General features: G+C 45.3%; 1 protein-coding gene across 1 annotated transcript in view; it reads right to left on the bottom strand.

The window, feature by feature from the left end:
- Positions 1-13,745, bottom strand: part of KL (klotho) — a 43,937-nt gene that overhangs the window by 4,848 nt on the left and 25,344 nt on the right. Inside the window, exons 2-3 of the mRNA XM_077159009.1 lie at positions 3,521-4,031; positions 2,583-2,851 (exon numbers count right to left, since the gene is read on the bottom strand). Of these exons, the coding sequence (XP_077015124.1) occupies positions 2,583-2,851; positions 3,521-4,031 (780 nt within the window). The remainder of the gene's footprint in view (positions 1-2,582; positions 2,852-3,520; positions 4,032-13,745) is intronic.

Genomic DNA, 13,745 nt, shown 5'->3' with positions numbered 1-13,745 from the left:
GAAATTTGCATGCTCTTTTGAGGTGAAAGTGTGCACGCATGAAGGATTTTTTGGATTTCTGTATTTTTATAGAGCACCAGATTGAATAAATTTGTAACTTTATACTCTCATAACCGTTCCAAACAACAGCTTTTGTTTGGTCCACCTGAACAAATATGAGGAACTAGGTGTCATTTTTGCACAATAATGTCTTTTATAAATTAAGTGACATTCAGAAATGAGTGTTTAGGCAAAATTTCATCTGACCTCCATTGATTTGAATTATCTTTTTACTCAGAGAACTAAATAATGGATTTGGATCTCAAATGTCTTTCCTTTCTTTCAGAAAGAATGGATCTAGAACAAACTGCCTACCTTTAATATGTTATAGGAAGAAACGTTCTCCTAACTGGCCAGTTTTAAAGAAGCTCTGTCCCTCAGTAGGTGGCAGGCTCCAGACCCGGTTTTAATGTGAGATTAGGAGATATTGGAAAACAAAGCTGCGGGCTGGAAATCAGGTCCAGGTAAAGTGACACCACCTAAACGGGACTAAGCCTAAGGTCAGACTTCAGACAGGCTTGCTTAAGCTACAGGGGACGAGCTTCCAGAAAAAGCAATTTCCCTCTGACATTTTCTGGTGCAGCACATGCCTGGATCATATTAGGAGTCCAAATATTAACCAGGACAGAAAGATGAATTTCCAGGGCTTAAAAATCACTTCTCGGGGTTTTAATGCAATATATTAAAAATGCAGAGTGGTGCTTGGGAATTTAAACACACTCCCCCCTTGGAACTGTCATAGGGACTGACTCTCACTGTGTCTGTTAGGAAACTAGCTGGGGTCGGGCACTGCAGTAGCATTCAGAGCTTGTGGAAATCGGGAAGGAGCGAGATGTATGTGCAGCCTCCTGCCGTCAGAGCTTCCGGAGAGACTCACACCCACCCGGGGCTGAAAGTGAACTATTCTAGTGTTTGGCGGGGTCAGCATAAGGGAGCCGTGCCCTGAAGGGTGAATGGAGGGGTGAATGGAGGGGTGGACGGCCCGGGCCATGTGAGGCCGGGGCCTTGGGCTGCTGAGGGGCTGACCGTCAGATTTTACAAGGCTGGTTCTTGAGAAGGAAACCCCGATCGCCCCTGCCCCTCCTTGGTTTCCCTGCCTCCACCTGCTGCGTCTGGAGAAAACTGGATGCCCTCCTGAAACACGCTGGCTGCTGTCAGCCCCCAAGGCAGACCCAGGGTCCTTCCATGGGGCACAGGGGGGTCAAAGGGCTCCCTCCAGGGTCACCCTGGCTGAGTGGACGGAACTGGAATGGCCTGCGATGGGCAGAGCACGAGGTGGTGGCAGTGCCCAGCAGGGCACGGGCGTGGCTGGCAGTGGTCAGGTGACAGGACTGCGACCAGGGACCAGTAAGGGGAGGAGGTGGGGGGACGCGGGGCACACTGTCCCCTCCTTCTCGCCTCTGCCGTTGTATCTCCTCCCACACTACCCTCCACCGCCTCGATCCTACCTTGGTCCCGCTGCGGGTCCCGCCCAGAGGAGGGAAGCTAGGACGGGGTGAGGGAGAAAGGGGCAGGGGCGAAGGGAGGGGGGTCCCCAGCCGAGCACCTGTCCTTGCTGGTGGCATGTTCTTCAGTCCTTTAAAATGAAGCAGGGACTCAGGTCTGCCTCTAAAACTAACGGGGTAGTCTGAAAAAAACATAAAAATGATCCAAACCAGCCAAAAAAAAAGGACTAAGGATGATGATGATGAAGTTTCCTCTGAGTTTTCATTAGCATTTACGAGAAAACAGCAGCCTGTTTCCACTAGACGCTTCTGCTTTCTGCCAGTGCCCGCCGCGGGCCAAGGACACTGAGGGTCGCCTCCACTGTGAGGCCATCGTGTCCCCATCATTTCCCTCCAGTCACGGCCTCATGCTTCTGAAGCAGGGCCCCCTGTGGCGCTGTGCCCACGCCGTGCACCCCTCACCCAGCAGCTGACCAGGGCGCAGCACACCCAGCACCCAGCAAGTGCTCAGGCACGGGTCCCGGCGCCCGCCAGGACAAACCCCCCTAAAATGAGGGAGCTAAAAATGATACTGAGCACTAACTACCTAATAGGTGCTCAGTAACTCTTGGCTGAGTACTAAGAAGTACTTCCATTCCATTTTGGTAGCTGTTGCTTAAAAGTGACGTGCCAAATAGTGAGCCCCTGGACGAGGGTTTATTCTGTAGGCGATTCGCCGAGCTCGGGGGGCGGGGCGGCCCCTGCTGCACTGGCGGCTTTGCTGGACGCCCCCACCCTGGTTCCGGGAGTGCCCCCACCCTGGGATCTCGGCCACTTTGGAGCCCTGTGCTCTACCTTGTCCACAGAATGGTCAACTGCTTGGAAAAGGTTGGAAGAGCCCTCTATTAATACAGAGTATTTTACCTTTTCACCTTCTGATCAGAGCTTAAATTTCATGTATTTAAAGTATATTTCCCTTTGGGTCCAATTTAAAGTGCAAACTAAGGAAGCTTTGGGGGAGACGGTCACAGAGCAGCCGTGTGTGGCCCAACGGCTGGGCGGGCACGTGGCGGGCTCAGGGGCTGCCACCGCTTCTGTCCCCTCCGCCCCCCCACTTACTTGAATGTTGTTGTCAACAACTCCCCAGGCGAAATCACAGGGAAACGTCCCCTGCAGGGGCTGGTTTTCTGGTAAGGGAGGGAACCCGTTTTTCTCTATCAGCTGTTGGTAGAACAGGGCTGAGGATTTGGGCAACAGCTTCTTGTCCGGGCTGAGAAAATCGACGTAGAACAGCCCACGGCGGATGCTGTAGCCTCGGTGCCACTCAAAGCCGTCCAGGAGGGACCACGCTGTGTAGCCGATGACACGGACCCCGTCCAGCCTGATGGCTGCAGAGGGAAGACAGGACAAGGGCCACGTGGCTCCCCACTGAGTGGCCACCCGGGGCCCAAGAGCATTCATGGGTTTCATACCTAATGAAACAAATTATCGTCACCCGATGACGAGTCTTAGTCACCAGCCTGGTTGACTCTCCCACCCACTGACTTCGCAGACAGGCTTATCTCCAGTGAGTTCTTACTCGGGTTCCCCAGAACTGAGGCTGGGCGGGTCTTTATTTCCTGGGGGGGCTCCCTGAGCGCCGGGAAGGGGCTTGTTTCAGTTTCTACCTTGGGTCTGGTGCAATCAGTGAAGAGAGCCTTTAAAAAGGGTGAACTACTTACTGATTATTTCCTCTAAAATGTGTTTGTATTCAGTGCAAGCAGTAAGAACCAGAAAACATGTACTAGCTGGATAGCTTGGAAATATTTTATGTTTAGTATGATCAAAAAAATCTAGATTAGTCACTTGGAAAGTCAAATAATTTCACACATTATCATGCTGTATCTCATTTGCAAAATTAACCTTAAAAATTAATTTAAGTTCCTCAAGGCCCCAACTTAGAAAGGTGTTACATGAATGCATTCTGTGTTATGACTGAATAACGTAAATCCACATCGCTTAAGATCACTTTACCAATGGATGTTGGCAGGAAATTAGAATTTTACCCATGATACTACCTTTTAAGGTTTCCAAGACGAACTTTTTGAGGTAGTACATGTACTTGGCATCATCTCTCTTGGTGGTCCCTGAGACAAACCAGCCATTTTCCACAATAAATATCCGAGGGTGGTTATACTCGAGATCAACCCAGGAGAGCAGCTGCCTCAGGCTGGGGGACTCCACTTGCCGGAACTTCATGTGAGGCTCCACCAGTTGAAAGCTCAGGGTTGGTCCAAAGGAAAGAGCGAAGAAGTCTGCAGTGCCCCGGATGAACTTCTTCTCGGCCTCGGTGAAACCGGGCAGAAGAGACGACAGGTTGTCCTTCATGCTGTCTGGGTAGTCGCCGTCGATGAAGATGGGTTTGGCAAACCAGCCCAGCACGAAGTCCAGAGACTTCTGACACTCTCTGATGTCGAGGTCGGTCATCCTTCGAGGGCTAATCCAGTGGGAGCCGAGGGCAATGGACACCCAGCCCCCCTGCGTGGGGCGGAAAGAAGTGTTGTAGACGTGCCAGACTTTGGCATGAGCCTAGAAAGAGAGAAGCCATGTGAATTGATCTCTGACTGTGAGTGGCGATGTAACAGGCATCCAAATCCCCACCTCTTGTCGTATCTGCTACCAATCTGGACTCACCAAGCAACCAACTTCCCAGAGTGAAAATCACCTGAAACCAGCCAAGTATCGCAGAGGTAGGTAACCCCACCTGAGTTCCTGCCATGACCAGAATTATGTCTCTTGTTTTTCAGCAGCTTGCGTTTAAAAGGTGAATTTTGGTGTCAAGTAGTTATTGTTCATATTTTGCAAAGTTAATGAGAAATAAGATTAACTAAAACCTTATGTTTTTGTTTGCTAGCTGCCAGAATACAATATACCAGAACTAGAAAAAGGGGAATTTAATAAGCTGGTAGCTTACAGTTCTAAGGCCAAGAAAGTGTCCCAATGAAAGCAGCTGAATAAAAATGTCTAAATTAAGGCACCAACAAGAGGTTACCATCACTCAAGAAAGGCTGATGAAGTTCAGGGTTTCTCTCTCAGCTGGAAGGGCACATGGTGCATATGGTGACGTCTGCTAGCTTCCTCTCCAGGCCTCTTGTTTCATGAAGCTGCCGAGAGGCAGTCATCTCCAAAGGTCTCTGGCTGCGTGGGCGCTTGTGGTTCTCAGGGCTCTAAAAAGAGACTCTTGCCAAAATGCTTCCTCTTTTAAAGGATTCCAGTAAACTAATCAAGACCCACCTGGGATGGGTGGAGTCACAGCTAATGAAAGGTTAATACCCACAAGTGGGTGAGTCACATCTCTGTGGCAATAACCTAATCAAGTTTCCAACCAACATTATTGAATAAGGATTAAAAGAAATGGTTGCTCCTATAATATTGATTAGGATTAAAACATGGCTTTTGTGTTGGGTACATAATACTTTCAAACTAGCACCCTTTACTATGTAATTGACTTTGGATCATGTATTTTTAAATTCATGGGTTTTGTAAAATGACTCAGCTCAGCATCTGTGATCACACCAAGAATTTCTAAATAGGATTGTATGTGTGTATGTGTGTGTATATATAATCCTATGAGAGTGTGAGCTTTCAGATTGACTCACATTATTCAAGTTGATTTCTATCTGGCATTCATGTCTGATAGCTCCACTTCTCACACGTCCCCACAATCTTTCTCTTCCCTGAGAAGAATCAGGGCAAAAAATTAAAGGTCCGGACTGCAGCACTGCCCGCGGCCTGCCCTCCACGGCCCACACCGAGCCGGGGCCAGGTGCCAGGCGGCTGCGAGGAGCTGGGTTCCTGCAGCAACACAGCGGCTTCCACAAAACCAGCCTTACACCCCCTCCAAAGCTTACTGACTCCTCATGTTTTATTTCCTTTTTATTCACTAAGAGTAGTGAGGGTTATAGTTTTTCCTCCCCTATCTGAATGAAATTGCTCCCTCTGAATTCCTTGATTTACTAACCCTGTTTTTCCCTAAATACAGGTGCTGTGCATCAGCCTTTCTCCTGCTGATAGGTCCTCTTTGAAGACTCCATTCTGATTCTGCTGGACTCCTTGTGTTCTCCAAAACGACTGTGCCGATTTTCATTGCACTCCACAGTCACGCTTTTTCATCGGAATGCCAAATAGCCTCTTCGTTCTTCCTGGGCTCACTGCGGGGCCGGCACCCGAGAACGGCCTCGGCCCCCTGCTTGGGAGCTCAGCCCGACGGTTCCATGGAATAAACTCCTCTCTGGCTTCCGCTTTAGTTTCCTAGTGGATAGCTCTGAGGTTTCATTTCAACGAGCATATTTTTTTCTCATGAGGTGGAGCAGCTTTTCAGTGCTGAGAAGGACGTGGACACAAAATGGTGGCCAAGAACGTAGCAGCCTCGTCTGCACAACCCGGGACAGTGGGTGCAGGGCGCAGCCTCGCCAGCCCCGGAGGCCCGTTGTCTCTCCGCCCTGGTCCAGGCCCCCAGCTACCCGGACCTTCCACAGGGACGCGGGGGGCGGGCAGCGGCCTGGGAGCGAGGGCCAGGGGCTTGCCTCACTTGGCCAAGTTTGAGGAGGGGCGAGCAGGTCTGTGGTAGGGCAGTATGATAAGGTGGCCGGGTGGGTGGCAGTATGATAAGGTGGCTGGGAGAAAGGGGCTGGGCAGGAGTGGGGGCAGCCCGCAGCACCATCTGAGCCAGCTCGCAGGTGGCCAACGTGAGAGCCACACGGTAGCCCGGGTCACCATCGCTGGCCACTCGCCCAACTCGGCGCTCCTGGTAGGGCTCAGGGCAGGTGTGGTGGGACCTTTCCTCAGGGGAGGGTACACTTTGGCTGTGAAGCCCTTGGCCCCAGCAAGCCCCTTTCCTCTGTCCACAGGGCTCCCAGCCGAGTTGGCACCCAGCGCCCCTCACTGCCCTGCAGGGCGGCAGACAGGAGCCCAGGCGCCCGGGGGCAGGAGCCTGCAGAGCGGGGTAAGGCCTGGGCTGCGAGGGGCAGAGGCTCAGGTAGGAGCCAGCTCCCCTTGGGACCTGTGGGCACCTCGGCCACACACCTGCACGCGCGCGGAGCTGGCCCGTCCCTGCGGGAGGTGAGGACGTGGGGAGCAGAGCGCGCACCTTTGCGGTACTGGGCGGTGCCTGGGTGACACTGGCGTCGAGCCCCGCCCCCGTGCCACTCTCTGCTTGCGACAGCAGCCCGCCCACGGCCATCCGGCAGGCACCCTCCCCGGGGGTCCCCTGGTTCCCCCACGCTGCGCTGTGCGCCTGCCTCGGGGCTCTGGGATCTTAGCGTCCTCCTTCCGCCCATCCCGGCTCACCCCTCCTCACTGTCTGTGAAACAGCCCAGCACGGCTCCGCCCCTCACTCCGTTTTCAGGCTGGAAGGTGGTAACCGGACCCGAGGCAGCAGAAAGGTCAGCCTGCAGCCCAGGCAACGACCAAGGACAATTCATGGGGAGATGCTTATCGATAGTCTTGCAATACTTTCTAATTATTGCAGACACGTGAATCTTATAAGCCTGTGGTCTTGAGATCGAGCTTTAATAAAGCTACTGACAAGAGCTTAGGGAAATAATTAAGGGCCTGAGCAAGAATGTCGATCCAAATATCATTTGTAAGCTCAAAACATTGAAAACCTAATTATACAAACAACATTCAAAATATATTTATACCCACATAGGCAGGTCTTAATACATTATGGTACAACTAAAGAAATATCACTGTTTGAACATTATAAACAATGTAGGGAAATATTTATCAATGTGTAAAAATGTTTAAAAAGTACTAAATGAGCAAAAAAACTAGGTTCAACACAGTATGCACAATTATCTAGCACTGTTTTTGTATGCTGTATGGAGAGGTCACATTTCATTATTTCTCCATGTGAGTATCCTATTACTGCAGCACTGTTTGTTGAATTTTTGTTTATTTTTGTTTGTTTTGCTTGTTTGTTTTTGGGGAAGGACATGTACCGGGAATTGAACTCAGGTCTCCGGCATGGCAGGTGAGAATTCCACCACGGAACTAGCCTTGCACCCCATCTAGCGCTTTTAATAAAGAAAAATATGCACAGAAAGATCTAGAAGTGCCCAACTCTGCAAGTAAACTCACTGCCCTCCCCCTACATGAGACATGACTCCCAGGGTGTTAAATCTCCCTGGCGCTCGCCCCACTCCCAACACGCTTGGACACGCAGGCCTGGGGTGAGGGGCGTCCTGCATGCCTTGTGAAATAAAGACAAAGTGCCTAAAAAAAAAAAAGGAAAAAAAAATCTCCCTGGCAATGTGGAATATGACTCCCAGATGAGACCAGCCCTGGCATCATGGGATGGATGAGGCCTTCTTGACCGAAAGGGGGAAATAAATGAAACGAAATAAAGTTTCAGTGTCTAACATTTCCAGTAGAGCCAAGAGGTCATTTTGGAGGTCACTCTTATGCAAGCTTCAGTCACATATTGTAAATGGCCACAGCATGCCAAGCCCCAACCAACAGTGTTCCTGAAAACCCTAAAGAATACCCAGGGCTCTGTCTGAGACTCTGAAGTTTCACTCGCTAAGTTTATTTTTCAGAAACCGAAAACCTCCAGATGGTATCTAGGCCAGATAAGCCCTGAAATCCAGAGTTACCATCTCTCCCAGAACTTCAAGCAGTTGCATCCCCCTGCCCCATGCTGTCAGCACCCCTTTTCAGCATGAAGACATTGGAATGGTTAGTGTCCAAATATCCTTGACTGAGATAATCACCAAATGAGAGGGAAGAGTTGTGCAGAGGAGACAGGATATAACCAATGACTGACTACTGAATCACCATATAGATATTTGCTGTTAGTCTCTAGTATATTAGAACAGCTGGAAGGAAATACCTGAAACTATGGAACTATAACCCCTACCATACTCTGAAATTTGTTCTATAACTACTTGTTAAAAGGTACTTTGGAATTTATCACTTTTCTGCATATGTTATATTTCACAATAAAAAATGTTAAAAGATCTAGAGGGCTATACAGCTTGTTAACAGGTTTTATGGTGGGATTGGGGGCATGTCATCCTCTTTAATTGCTTATCTGTGTTTTTTTTCCCTTCATTTCCTATCATAAACCTGTATTGCTTTGGAAATAAGAAAAAAATTAAGATTAAGAAAAAGGCGAATGGCTCATAGCATGTGATGGCCTCAGCTCTCCAGTGTTGGAGTGGGGGTGACTGGAGGGTCCACCACCCCTGCCCACCGTCTCTAGCTCCACCTCAAGGTCCTGCCTCAGACCCCAAGTCCCAGGCACTTTCATAGCTGCAGCTCTCCCAAATGTGTCTTACCTGCTCCCAGCCCCCATGCTCCCCCTTCTCACAGCTCAGCCTGGTCCCCCCTCCTCCAGGAAGCCTTCCCAGCCTTCCTCTCTCTTTCCATTCCTGGGATGTCTGCTCCACGTGCTTCCACAGCTGGCCTCTGTCAAAGACCTTAACCAGGTTGTACTGCATTTGTTTGTCTAGATTATAGGTGCTTGGAGGGCATTGATTAGACCTTTAAATCTAGCATTCCTCAGAGCCATGCCAAGTGTCTGGGGCAGAATATAAAGAGATATATCATTAAACAGATACATAGGAAGGCAGGCAGGCAGTGAGGGCCTGACCAGGTGCAAGACATTCTTTCTGAGACAGAGCAGGGAAAATTCTCTCTCATAAGATACCCTGGTTCTATTCTATTTCTGAGACCTTCGAAGACAGTCAGCTTCCTGCAAGCACCCTTACAAAATTAGAAAGAATTAGACATAGCCTCAAGAAGAAAAATGTACTGCCTCCATTGTACCAAGGATGCCATTTGGGGCAAAGACACGACACTCTGGTATGTGATGCCCTCCTCACTTCCCTCCCAGCTCTAATTTACATTTCAAGACATGGGGGCTGAAAACCTCAAAAGAATACATCTGGTCTTCCTACCAATCAGCTGGCATAACACATTAGAGAAGTTAGGTAAAAAATACTCCGAATTTCATAGCACATGTAGACATTTTCTCTCTGGCTAAGTGGTAAGCTCCCTATCACTTACCCATTTGGATATTTCACAGAACCCAATACAAAGTTTCACACAGATAAGGTTCTTAAACATAGTGAGTGAAGGGAAATGAGGCGAGCCCCATGTCCACTCCAGCTCCTGCCTCGGTTCATACTCCAGAACTGGTGAGCCAAGTGGAGCCCAAGCAGTACCTGGTGGTAGCAGAGCTGGGATGGCAGAGGTCTGAGGGGGGACAGCTGAAACAGAGCAACCTCCTGGAGAGAAGAAAGCTGCTCGAAGGAAGGGCCCAGGTATCTGCACGGGGACTCCCTGTAGGGTTCCTGGTTGCACTCAGAGGACTGGGCTTTGTGAGTTTTCACAGAGAGCAGCTGCCATAGGCGGCTAAATGTAGATGCAATAGATTTCGCAGGGCTGGGGAACATGGGGCAATTCAGGATGGGTAGAGTAGAGAACCCTGGCTGAGCACTTCAGGTTTTTAGTTGAAACCCAGGAAGCCTACACCTTAGGCACACAGACCCTGAGACAGACCTGTTCTAATGAGGAATAAACTCAGGCCTGGCAGGATCAAGAGAATCCTCCAGTCACTAACTGCCTGTCAGAACAACTATAACACTCTTTAAAGAAAGACAACAGAGGCCAGACTGCCTATAATGAGCCATTTGTAGTGTCCAGCATATAATGAAAAAATACTAGACATGAAAAAGCAGGAAAATGACACCCTTAATTAGAGTTAGAAAAAGAAAGCATTCAAAAGAAATGGAAGGCAAGATGGCCCAGATAATGATTTAGCAGAGAAGAGCTTTTAAAAAGGTATTATAAATATGTTCAAAGACTTCAAGGAAAAGATAGTCATCGTGAGTGAACAGATGGGGAATAAAAGCAGTCAAATGGGAACTGAAAAACAACCATGAAAATTCTATAACTGAAAAGTAAATTATGTATAATGAAAAGTTTATTGAATGGGATTAACATTAATTCTAAGTAGACTGTCTTCTAAGGATGAATATTGTAGAACTTAGAGAAACCACAAAAATACATATTAATAAGTATATCTAAAAAGCCAACATAATGAGAAAAATAAAATACTGAAAAATATTGAATTATCCAAAAGAAGTCAGAAAGAAAGAAATAAAGGAATGAAAAAAGACATTAAGACAAATAGAAAAGAAATAGTAAGTTGGTAAACATAAACCAATTCATATCGATAACAGCATCAATAATTATTCATATCACTAACAATATCAATAACTATTAAAACAAAAATGGACTGAGCACTCCAAGTGAAAAACAGATGCTGTCAAACTAGACTTTCAACAAGGAACCTCCAACTAGATTTGGGTAACAGATAACTCTTTAAACTCAAAGACCCAGATAGTTGGAGAGGAAAATAATGAAAAGACATATACTGTGTAAATGGTAGGCATAAAAACAGCTGATACCATTATTTTAATATCAGACAAAATAGACTTCAAGACAAGCAGTGTTACCTGAGATAAAGATGAATATCTCAGATGAAAAAGTGTTAATGGGGGTCAGGAAGACATAATATTTCTAAGTGTGTAAGCACTTAATATCAGGGCTTCAAAATACATGAAGCAAAACTCACAGAAGAAAAAGAAAAATAGACAAATTGACCATTATCGTTAGAGGTTTTAATTCCTTCTTAGTAATAAAGTTGCAAAAACATCAGTAAGGATATCGATTACCTAAACAATATTATCAACCAACTTGACCTAATTGACATTTAAATCAATACTCCACCCAAGAATACACATTAATTTCATGTGCTAAGGAAATTTTCATGAATATAAACCATATGCTTGATCATAAAATAAATGTCAAGAAATTTTAATACATCAAAATCTTGCAAAGAATGTATTGTGACCAAATGCAATTAAATTAGAAATCAATGACATAGGTAGAAAATCCTGAAGTACTTAGAAATTAAACACACACTTTTAAATAATCTCTGGGTCAAAGAAGAAATCAAAAGGGACGTGAGAAAATATTTTACTCTGAACAATAATGGAAACAATTCATATCAAAATTTGTGAGCTGCAGCTAAAGTACTACTTAAAGGAAGATTCACAGTTTTCAATGTTAATATTAGAAAAAGAGAGGCATCTAAAAATCTGTGCCTAAATTTCCAACTTTAGAAGTTAGAAATAGAAGCTCAAATTTAAACCAAAATAAGTAGAAGGGTGGAAATAAATATGAAAGCTGGAATCAATGAAATAAAAAACAGATAGTACAAAAAATTAACAAAGTCAAAGTTGACTCTTTAGAAGATTAATCAAATTGATAAATTCTTACTAAGATTTATGAAGGAATGAAATGGGCTAGACGTTACAGGATAGAAAGAACATTATAAATAATTGTATTCCAATAAATTTGACAAGTTAGGTAAAAGCACAAATTTCCTGAAAAATATAATTAATCAAGCTGGACACAAGATGATACACAAACTTTTAACACCTATATGAAGTAAAGAAATTGAATTCATGCTCAAAAATCCTTCAGTAAAGAAAGTGCTGAACCCAAATAATTTCTATCAAACATTTACGGACAAAATAATATTCTACACAAACTTATTTAGTAAATAGAGGAGAAACCATCTCCCAACTCGGTTTGTGACAAAAGCATTGCCCTGATATAAAAATCTGACAAAGATATTACAAGAAAATGAAATTAGAGACCAATATAGTTTAAATATAGGTGCAAAAATTCTTAGCATATTAGAGGATTAAATTTGGGGATCTGTAATTGCCATGACTAAGTCAAGTTTATTCAAGGAAATCAATGTTGGTTTAATATTAAGAAGTCAAGCAATATAATTCATTATATTAGCAGACTAGAAAGAAAAGCCATATAATCACCTCAATAATGAAGAAAAAGCAGTAAACAGATTGCAACACCAATTTATGATAAGAACTTGCAGCAAACTGTAGACAGAATCTCCTTAAGTCTGTCAAAGGGCAGCTGAGAAAACCTTCCGGCCAGCGACACACGTGCTGGTGAAATACTGAGTTCTTCTTCCTCGAAGGCTGCGAGGAGGGTGAGACGTGCACGTGATCACTTCCCTTTAAGTGGAGCTTGGGGTCCTAGCCAGGGCAGTAGGGCACACCAAAGGAATAAAGGCCGCTGATCGGAAGGGAGGAAGTAAGACTGTATCTGTTTTTTAAAAATCACACGTACGAAATGATCATCTAGGTAGAAAATTCTAAGAAATCTGAAAAAAAAACCTAAACTAGGTCTAATCAATGAATTTAGCAGTTGGTAGAACACAAGGTCAGTACACAAAAATCAATTGTACTTTTATATACCAGCAACAAATGATTGTAAATAAATTTAAAATACAATACCACTTAAATGGTGGCAAAACCATAAGATACTAATGGTTTTACAAACATAACAGAAGATGTGCCAGACCGCTACAAGGCTAAGTACAAAATGTTGCTGAGAGAAATTGAAAAAGACCTAAATAAATGGGGAGATACCATATTTATGGATTGGAAGACTCAATCTCAAGTTATCAGTTCTCCCCCAAATTGATCTTTAGATTCAATGCCACACTCCATCTAAAATCCTAGCAAGCTTTTTCATAAAAACGTCTGTAAAGGGGGGGTGCACAGGTGGTTCAGTGGTAGAATGCTCATCTTCCATGCAGGACACCTGGGTTTGATTCCTGGACCATGCACCCCCCCACAAAAAAAGTGTTTAAAATTATATATAATAATTCAAAAAGACATAGAGCATCTGAAATAATTTGAAAAAGGAAGAAAAAGGTTATGGTATTCATACTGCCTGCTTTCAAGCCTTACTATAAATCTATGATGCTCACTATACAAGTGACAGAAACAAATAAATAAATAAAAGAAACAGAAAAGAGAATTTGGAAATAAACCCACGTGTGTGTGGCCAATTGATTTCCAACAAAGTCTTTTCAACAAATGGTCCTGAGTCAAGTGGGAAAAATAGTTGTGAAAAAATGAACCTACACCCCAACCTTACACCTTGCTTAAAAATTCAGTTGATATAGACTATTGATCGAAATATGAATGCTTCTAGAACAAAACATACGGGGATAGCTCCTGGCCCTGGGGTAAGGAAAAACTTCTTTACAAGATCGCAGAAAGCACTAGCCATAAAAGAAAAAACTGACCAGTTGTACTTCATTGGGATTAAAACGTGCTCATCCAAGGAGAGAACTGACAAAATGAAAAGGCCAGCCACAGTTAAAGTATTCAAACTTCGTGTATGTGACGA

This window comes from Tamandua tetradactyla, chromosome 4 (genome assembly GCF_023851605.1).
Source record: "Tamandua tetradactyla isolate mTamTet1 chromosome 4, mTamTet1.pri, whole genome shotgun sequence".
Lineage (NCBI taxonomy): Eukaryota > Metazoa > Chordata > Mammalia > Pilosa > Myrmecophagidae > Tamandua > Tamandua tetradactyla.
The sequence above is the reverse complement of the archived record's forward strand: the minus strand, read 5'-3'. Positions and strand labels throughout refer to the sequence as shown.